The 9,698-nt window shown below is 37.1% G+C and overlaps 2 protein-coding genes across 2 annotated transcripts; both read left to right on the top strand.

The window, feature by feature from the left end:
- The first annotated feature begins 3,048 nt into the window (after positions 1 to 3,048).
- On the top strand, positions 3,049 to 5,281 carry LOC124389786 (complement component C1q receptor). Its single transcript, XM_046855272.1, is given in 2 exon segments — positions 3,049 to 4,217; positions 4,220 to 5,281. Coding segments are annotated over 2 exon segments (1,638 nt in total). The 5' UTR covers positions 3,049 to 3,208; the 3' UTR covers positions 4,849 to 5,281.
- Positions 5,282 to 5,413: 132 nt separating this feature from the next.
- On the top strand, positions 5,414 to 8,173 carry LOC124389791 (signal peptide, CUB and EGF-like domain-containing protein 2). Its single transcript, XM_046855279.1, has one exon. The coding sequence runs from the start codon at positions 6,011 to 6,013 to the stop codon at positions 7,034 to 7,036; it is 1,026 nt and encodes a 341-aa protein (XP_046711235.1). The 5' UTR covers positions 5,414 to 6,010; the 3' UTR covers positions 7,037 to 8,173.
- Positions 8,174 to 9,698: the final 1,525 nt, after the last annotated feature.

Below are 9,698 nucleotides of genomic sequence, written 5' to 3'. Positions count from 1 at the left end.
TGCATAAGCTTTGCATAACTGTTTCAACTGTGACACTGTATTTACTGGCAGGTCTTTACCCATGGAATTATTTAGACCTGTTAGGCTTATGCTCATGCTATTATTGTCTAAATATATAGTAGCAAACATTTAATGGGTGTAATTTTTTATATCAGCTGACTCTGATGTCTGTTTGTCTGTTTATTTTTCATGCCCATATGCTACAGTATATTTGTGCTTTACCATTAGATGGCTGTAAAGTCCCACTCTCTTACTTCTTAATTCAGCCTAATAATGTAGTATTTTCCTGATAAAAGAAATAAAAATGAGGCAACGTGTTTTAATTATTTTTAGCCTGGAGATTAAAAAGACTTTATTAAACTACTATATATTTGCTATATTGAAGGTTTTATTCTACCTTAATGTGAGATGCCATTAGTGGGATCTCACACCGAGAAATAATAGCTTCACTTTTTTATGCTGTCCTTTGTCCCTTTCAGCCTCATTTGTTAAAAGGATTGTCATCTGGCTTCCACATGTCTGCATATTTTCCTGACAGATTAATTGAAAAACCCCAGAGCACTTAACGAATTAGCAAGAAGGAACAAGTCTAATTTTACCAGTACAATGCATTTCATGACGCATTTTCTATGTAAATGCAAAGGTTACAGAAATGGAACAAAAAGTGTAATTTCTGTTTTTCATTGCTGTGAAATCCCATAACACATTAACTCATTAACTTGAGTTAATGTGTTACCCAACAAAAGGTTTCGGTGTCATCCACAAATGCAGGTTAAAGTTTTATCATGCAAAGAAAAAGCCATATGTGAGCATGATCGAGAAACCATTTAGGGCCAAAGCTCATTTAAAATAAACAGAGGCAAAGAGTGGAAAACTGTTTTGTGGTCAGATAAATCGAAATTTTTAATTCCTTTTAGAAGCCATGGAAGTAAAGAGGAACTAACTGCCTTAATATCATTGCTCAGTTCAAAATCCTTCACCTCTGATGACCTCTAATGCTGTGCATTAGTGCCTCTAGAATGGGTAGCTTGCACATCTATAAAGGTACCATCAATGTTGAAAGGTGTTTAACTGTGAATCAGAACTGTAAAGTGTTCAACTGTGAATAAAATCTGGGTTTATGAGATTTGCATATCATTTTATACTGTTTTATTTGCATTTTATGTGGCATCCCAACTTCTTCGGATTTGGAGTTGTATAATCTTCTAAATGTTCAGATTTTTCCAATTTCACAAAAAGATTTGTATTTTTTTGGAAAGCCTGTTTTAGTATTTAAGCAAGATAATATAACTAGATATTTTCATATTACCAAGACTGTTAAGTCTCCTGTCATATTGTATGGAAGTAGTGTGGCTCCCCCAGGAATGGTGAATATATTCAGAAAGGGTGGATGACAGTTTTGATGAAAATGTTTCTTTAATAAAGCAATAGTAAATAATATTCCCAAATGAGAAAAGAAATTATGAAGAAATTTACCAGAACTGGATGAGTATTGTTAGTAACTGTATAAATATCTCTGGATGAGCTTTTTGTTATATATTTCTGATGAGGCAAATACTCCATATATGGCAAAACACCACTCATCACACAAATTATTTGTCACATACATAACCATAAACAGTATGGCATACATTCAAATGCTTTCTATGACTAGTCTGTAACAAAAATGGAAGACATTTTTACTTAATTTTGACGTAAGTTAACAAAGTGCAATTTTGAAATGTATGTGTATACAAAAGCAAAAAGGAGAATTCAATTTTGAATAATGTATAATAAAAAGAAGGGTAAAGTAGTGTTTGATACATCCTGGCTCTTGTCCTTGTTGTTCTCCTGGTTGAGGAATTGCCTTCAAGAAGCTCCTCCTCATTCTCTCTCTGTTGGCCTTCAGGGAGCTTAAGTGTTTGACCCCAACAAAGGAAACAGTCCATTGTTTTATTGGCTGAGGTCTTTCACTACTTTCCTGGTCTTGGTCCAGCACTGCTTGCTTTAGATAGACTGCAGATCAGGAAGCTCAATGCAGATGGTACACTCAGCTGAAAATACCACCCTTTTGAGAGCTCACCTGTCCTGCTCAGTACTGTTCCCAAACCAGGCTGTAATATTTCCTGTTAGAATGGTTCAGTGCTTCAGGTGTAAATATCATTAAATTACATTTAACATGTTTATACTATGAATTTTGGTAGGAAGCACCATTTTATTTCAAAAAATGTGAGGAAATTGTGCTATAATGAACCCAATGTGTTTAGTGCGCAGGGCATTTCCTGCTATTGAAATACTAGGCCAGTGCTGTCTCACCTCACAAACACAGGATGTGGCCCATAGTCAGATTAAAGTGCAAACAAAATGGGAAGGTTTAACCAGTCAAATATATTTGCACAATAAAACAAAATTTTAGTATAAAATGATCCCAAACTGTGGAAAACTTCTGTTGTGTTTTTTTTTTTTTTTTTTTTGCATGAATCTTCTCCTTCTCGTTTTCTCCCCTTTTGATTCTGTAGCGTCTTCTGTGTTTATCTGTCCATCGGTCTCATTTACACATCTGGTCTTCCCGGAGTACTTACATTTTCTAAAAACTTACCAGAACGTTTCAAAGTTTCAGTCACTCTGCTTATCTGTGTTTACATATAAAAGTCCAAAACTAACAATCTCACTGAAACCGTTATAAAAGCGACATTACCAGAAGACAGTGCATGTGCCTTCAACAAGTAGAGCAAAATAAAAATAAAAAAACAGTTCCTCTATATATTTTTTCTTATCTATAAAAAACCGGGCTGATATTTAATGTAACTTCACCAGTTCAATGTCACTTATTGGTGTCAGTCTCACTATAATAATTGAACTAAACAATGAATAATCATTAGTTATGAACTAAGCACGTTCTGACCATAAAGAGTTTAAACTTAGTTTGAATAATAATAAGTGCCACCATTTTAGGTCTGATTTGTTTTCAGCAGATGGATAATCAAGGAGTCAAAACAAAGCAAGATCATGGCGCAATTGTTTTAGACTTCCTGGCAGGAACTTGCCGACGGAAAAGACAAAATATGTGTGTTGCTAAAAATTATTTCCGCTTTGCATTATTCTCTAAACAGGATGAGGTTGTTTGAATAACACATTTTCACGTCTGAGCTGCTAAACCACGGTAAAGGCCTAAGAACAGCAACTGATCGAGGACATGAACTGGATATATGTGCGTTAAATCGGTGGGATGATGATCTGCGCTCTGATCGCGGTGCTTTGCGCTCTTTTGGCTGCTGAAAGAGCGACGAGTGCCACCAGCAAGTGCACGAGCACAGCGTGCTTCACTCTATACAAACAACTAGAAACGTTCGAGAGAGCCAACGCGAGGTGTTATGAAAACGGCGGATACGTGATCGCAATAAAAGACAATGATGATTTGGAAGCTGTGAAGTCGCTGCTCGCGTTAGACGGAAATATTTCAGTGCAGGGAAAAGTCTGGATTGGACTGAAGCTCTCTAAAGGGAACTGTGTGCTCAGTGACGAGACGCTGCACGGCTTTAGATGGATCACCGGCGCCCCGGAGTCCTTCTACTCCAACTGGAGAAGGGAACCGAGGAGCACGTGCACTGAGGATCGCTGCGTTTCGCTCAATACTTCAACCAAGGATCTGAAATGGAGCGATCGGTCGTGTAAAGAGCGCGCGCATTATATCTGCGTGTATTACTTTAGTGGTATGTGCAAACCCTTGTTACTTGCGGGACCTGGAGAAGTTAATTACTCACTTCCTTTTTTAAATGGTCCACTTCAGCAAGATGGAGGGTTGGATATGTTACCGTATGGGACATTTGCGGAAATAAGTTGCGCTCCTGGGGTTGATAGGAACACATACACCGTGTGCAAACGAAGAGATGCGCATTACTTTTGGGAAAACCACGGCCCGTTTTGCGCCTCTGGGAAGCGAAGTTGCGACCAGAGAAACGGGGGATGCCATCAGCTGTGTGTTGATGATGATGATGATGGCGGAGTGCATTGTGAATGTAAGGAAGGCTACTACCTCAGCGATGATAGAGTCACGTGTCTCCTTAAAGACGTATGTTTCGGTTCACCCTGCGACCACCAGTGCGTACCAAACCCGCTTGGGTTTTCATGCGCGTGTCAAAATGGCTTTGAACTTTCCGAAGATAAGGTCAGCTGTAAAGATGTGGACGAATGTACACTTGATGTTTGTGAAGGCCATATATGTCACAATAAACAAGGGGGTTCGAGTGTGAGTGCAAGAAAGGCTTTATGGAGGTCGGTGGTGTGTGCGAGGACGTAGACGAATGCACAGAGCAGGTGTGTCCCCCTCATACCACGTGTCTCAATTCCGAGGGTTCGTTCTCTTGTGACTGCTCTTCTGGCTTTAGAATGAATGGAGAACTATGTGTAGATGTAGACGAATGTCTGAATCGGCCTTGTGAAGGTTTGTGCAGCAATACGGACGGGAGCTACAGGTGCGCTTGTGGTCCAGGTTTCATCTTAGCTGAGAACGGTATCAGGTGTGTTCCAGAGCAAAAGCACACAACAACTTCTAATTATTTAGAAATGATTTCAAATCGAGGTTTGGATCAGGAAGCAGATACAACTGTAAGCACAGAGACCACTGCAGGACCGCACCATCGCGTGCGCAAAGAAGGCCTCGTTGTCGGTTCTTGGGTTTTGGTGTATGCGTTGAGCTCAATAATCCCCCTTCTTCTCCTGATTACTCTGACTGCGGTTATTGCAGTGTATCGCTGTAATCGCTCTCGCAAAGACTCCAAGAAGACAAGTGTCACAGCAGACAGCTACTGCTGGGTGTCTTCTGAGTATACATCTCAACTAGAAACACAGCCAAACAGAATTTACTGACTGGGACACACTTATTACAGTGGACTGCATTTGACAATGTTACTTTGTTTTGGGTTTTTTTATATTACACACATGTACTTTAAATTATCTGTATGTTATCTTTGTTTTTAAACAAGAAGACTTCACATTTGATTCAAGACATTCCTACGGATTCAAATCACCTATGATCAATAATCTGTTATGGTTATAATGCCATTTTATCAAATGGCCCAAATGATATACATTGTGCCTGAATATCAATAAGCACTAAAAATGTGGTCTTAGGAACTCCTAATTATATTTCACACCGACAGGGGGCGCACAGTCACCGTCTTAAAGATATGGTCAAACTGGCGATTATAATGTCAATGTAACTGCAATTCACGTTTATTTATAAAAATAAATAAATAAAGGTCCTATTAAACACTCAGTAATAGGATGTGTACAAAAAGAATCTTACAGTGTGATTATTGAAGTTGCCATCTGTTAACTGATATAATTATCTGGCTAATTTGGATGTTTTCCTTGACCTTATGCATTAATAATATCATATCTCCTCAGCTGTTTGCAAGATACAAAATGTTTTATATTTATTTACTGTAATGTTTTAAACTTCGAATTGTAATAAAAAAAATCTCAAAGTAATATGCTTAATAGTTGGATTATGGTGATAAACCAAATTGAGCCTCAGAACTTCAGATATTGGTATTAGTGATTGCAGATGATTCATGCTATTCGGTCTAATACTGAGATGTAAAATGGTGAAATATATTTTAGACATAATTTTTAGAAACTGTTCCAAAATGTGTTTCCATTTACCATAGGTACACAGAAGAGCTAGGCATTAGGCAGGGCTGCAGAATTTCTGCATAATTTCCAGCCTACTGACATTTCCCAAAAGCACAAATAAATCCTCAAACTTCCAATAATTTAGGCATTGGAAAATAAATAATGTCACATTTTCATGCTATTTACTCTTATTTATCATAAAACAAGGCAGTTACTGGACAGCGAGAGTTTGTCTGATCGCATTCCAACAACGCAAGGCTGAGCCAAAAAATGACACGTCTAGGAGGGGTTTCCTTCTTCTTTAAATATTTATTAAGGTCCCTGAATTGTCGGACCCCAGCAGTTTAGCTCACACACGAGACCAGTCTCTGTTAGATTAAGAATTTGCTGGAGAATGGATTCCTACAGACCAGTCATCTCATTTATTATTTTAATCTCCTTCCATATGGGATTTTCACTGCGCTGTGCCTGCACTGAAGACCTAACAGCTTGCAAAACTATTCACAACATGCAAGTTGACTTCAAAACTGCCCAACAGTTCTGCATGGAAAGTGGAGGCAAATTACTAAAACACTCGAGTACAATTATCGAGAGTTTGCTTTTCAACAAATCAGGACACTACTGGATTGGAGTGGAAGACGACTGCTTAAGCAGCAGGAAAAGTTCTCGAGGTGATTCTGTGACTCTGAACAGAGGAGAGGAAGATGTGGAATGTTCCTCGCGGTGCATGTCGGTTTCTGGTCACAGGACGTTAACTGAGCATAAATGCGAGGAACAAGTCGACGGCTTTTTGTGTGATGGCATTCAATGGGAAACCTGCTGGGAATTTAAAACAACAGAAGTGCAAATTCTGGATGCCGTAGACTGTATGCTTAGTCCATGCGAATACGTGTGCGATGAAGTCCCCGGAGGTCACATGTGTACCTGTTCTACAGATTACAGGCTCAGCAGGAAAGATCCTCACCATTGTGACTACTACTGTGACTCAGAGACCTGCCCATTGCGTTGCCCCGAGTGCACGTGTCCTGAAGGCTTCGTCAAAGATGAGACTGATTGCATCGATATAAACGAATGCACATCAAATCACAATTGTGCACAAAAGTGCATGAACACAATCGGAGGTTACATGTGCTCTTGCCGTGAAGGGTTTGTGCTGGTAAACACCTCTGAATGTGTTCCTCTTGTAAATCCTACTCCATTGTCTGCCGCGCTTGTTACACCATCTGTAAATTACACGTTGGGTCGTGCAGCTTTTGCGACTTCAGCAGAGTATCTTGGTCTAACACTTTTTTTAGTCCTAATCTTATTTGGTCTAATAGGATTTCTGTATTATTTGCAAAAAAAGAAATCTGATGTACTTCTGAAAGATACTGATTCTCCAGATCAGATCACAGTTCATGAGACACAGTTACATTTTTAATCAGCTTATTGTCTTTATAAAGGTTAGGAACTTTGTGGATGACTTTAAATTTGTCAATTTAAGTTACATGTTGAAGTAAATGAAGTATTATTATTATCAGTATTAGTATTATTATTATTACATTTTGAGTTTGAACCAGTGTACATATTTATTGCTAAAATGATTGTCACAATGTGTGGTTATATTTTTTACAACGAAAGGATTCATGATACAAAGTGTTGTATACCAAATGTCATATCTGACATCATATACTTCTTTTTTTTAATCAGTGACCCATTGTTGAACCATATATGTAACTAAGAATATTATATTATATGGATTTAACTCTCTAAATAATACATATACAAACAAAGAAAGTGCAAGGGGTTCCAGGATGTCGTTTATATATGAATTTTAGTGTACTTTGTTATTAAATGTTACATTTTAGCATATTCTTGATTGTATCAAGGTTTATATACTACAATTGTGACTTTAGGACATCCTTGAGTTTTAATCAGGCATTCAAGCAATAATTTAATAACTGAAATTGCATGGTTTGAGATGACAATAAATATGGTAATATTAGCTAAACTTGTGGGTTTATTTCACATCATGTGAAATATTGACACATTTTCAGTGGCAACACTTAGCAGCTTTTGTTAGTTGTTTTGGGTATAAACTCAAGAAATAAACCCACTTAGTTTCAAACTGTTACTAATTTCAAAACACCATTGATGCTGCTGATCTTCTAAAAATGCATTGCTTTGCTCAGTTAAGTTTGTCACCTGATGTTACTTTATTTAGCTACATTTATTGAAGGAAATCAATCTAAAATTAGTTGATAAAATAGAACTAAGTTTATTCTCCATTTGAATAAACAATTCAGTTTAGTTATTTTAGAGGAAATGAATGTCAGAATGACTAAAGGCTAAAAAGATATTTTTAATAGGAAAAAAGTAAATCATAGTAAACTTTAGTTTGTTTTTCTTTTTTTGGGGGGGAAATCTTTTTAACCCATGTGTTCTCTTTGGGTAAAATGACAAAATTATATAAAGAAGGGGAATCTTTTTTTTTTTTTCTTTCTTTCAATATGAAACTCTGTATTCTTGGATCATTTTCATGTTAACAGACAAATAAAAATTTTGGGAGCATCTCCTATACCTTGTCATCATATTTATATTTCACATGTTGTATTCAGGTTATTTAATTCCAAAATGCTTTTTACAAAAATAAATAAATTAATAAACAATAAACAAAAAGTGTGTTACACTTGTGACATCAAACACTTATTATCACTTGCATACCTGTTTACATGCACTTGCTGCTAAGAGCATCTCCAGGCATAAAACATTTTCTGTATCCTTTCTTTCTCACCTGCCCAATGTCAGTATAACCCGTGAATATTGCATACAAATAATATTATTATATTTCTGGTCACTTGAAAAATATAATTAATATTTCATTGGCATTTAAAGTGTATAGAATTGTAAATGAGGTTTTTATGATGATTAACATTTACTGATAAAAATAGTAGAGTACCATCTGCCCAAGTGGACTAATTCCTCAATAGCCAAGAAGTAAGATGATAAATCATCATGAGATCGGATATACAGTACAGACCAAAAGTTTGGACACACCTTCTCATTCAAAGAATTTTCTTCATTTTCATGACTATGAAAATTGTAGATTCACACTGAAGGCATCAAAACTATGAATTAACACATGTGGAATTATATACATAACAAAAAAGTGTGAAACAACTGAAAAATTTCATATTCTAGGTTCCTCAAAGTAGCCACCTTTTGCTTTGATTACTGCTTTGCACACTCTTGGCATTCTCTTGATGAGCTTCAAGAGGTAGTCACCTGAAATTGTCTTTCAGCAGTCTTGAAGGAGTTCCCCGAGAGACGCTTGGCACTTGTTGGCCCTTTTGCCTTCACTCACTTTGTCCAGCTCACCCCTAAACCATCTCGATTGGGTTCAGGTCCGGTGACTGTGGAGGCCAGGTCATCTGGCGCAGCACCCCATCACTCTCCTTCTTGGTCAAATAGACCTTGATGCCTTCAGTGTGAATCTACAATTCTCATAGTCATGAAAATAAAGAAAACTCTTTGAATGAGAAGTTGTGTCCAAACTTTTGGTCTGTACTGTACATTTTAATAATTCCAACTAATCTGTAGACTTGCTGCCTTTTCATGTTGTTATTTAAGTATTGAATCAGTTGATTAGTAGTAACTTGCATTGTTTCCACAGCATTTTCTGACATCGGATGCGAATGCTTTCTAAATATTCTGTGCATGTGTCTACAATAATGACAAATATTGACAAGAGATTTTCTGATCTTCTTTCCAATTCGGGGTTTCAATTTCCACAAGCTTCCAATATTATTTTTAAAGTCCACTGTAAGCTTTAGTGTGGGTATGAGATATTTATCCTTTAATGTGGGTTTATGAAACAGCGTGCTTTAAAAGTTTTAAAAATAGTTTTAAAAATAGAATTCAGCACACATGCTAGTTGGAGGGCACAAACTACCATAGACATTGTTAAACGCTAGACAAAGCTAGGGCAGGGTTAAACACTCAAATGAAACATTTTTTTTTTAGCTGATCAGCTACATGTGCTGTGAATGGAAACCCTTTGTGTCTGTCTTTTATCTAGAACACTGGCACATTCCACTGAGGAA

Source organism: Silurus meridionalis, chromosome 8, assembly GCF_014805685.1.
Source record: "Silurus meridionalis isolate SWU-2019-XX chromosome 8, ASM1480568v1, whole genome shotgun sequence".
Lineage (NCBI taxonomy): Eukaryota > Metazoa > Chordata > Actinopteri > Siluriformes > Siluridae > Silurus > Silurus meridionalis.
This window is presented reverse-complemented; position numbering and strand designations above follow the sequence as displayed.

What these genes read in the sequence shown, in the direction of transcription:
- LOC124389791 (XM_046855279.1), top strand. Translation starts at nt 6,011, where the DNA reads ATGGATTCCTACAGACCAGTCATCTCATTTATTATTTTAATCTCCTTC.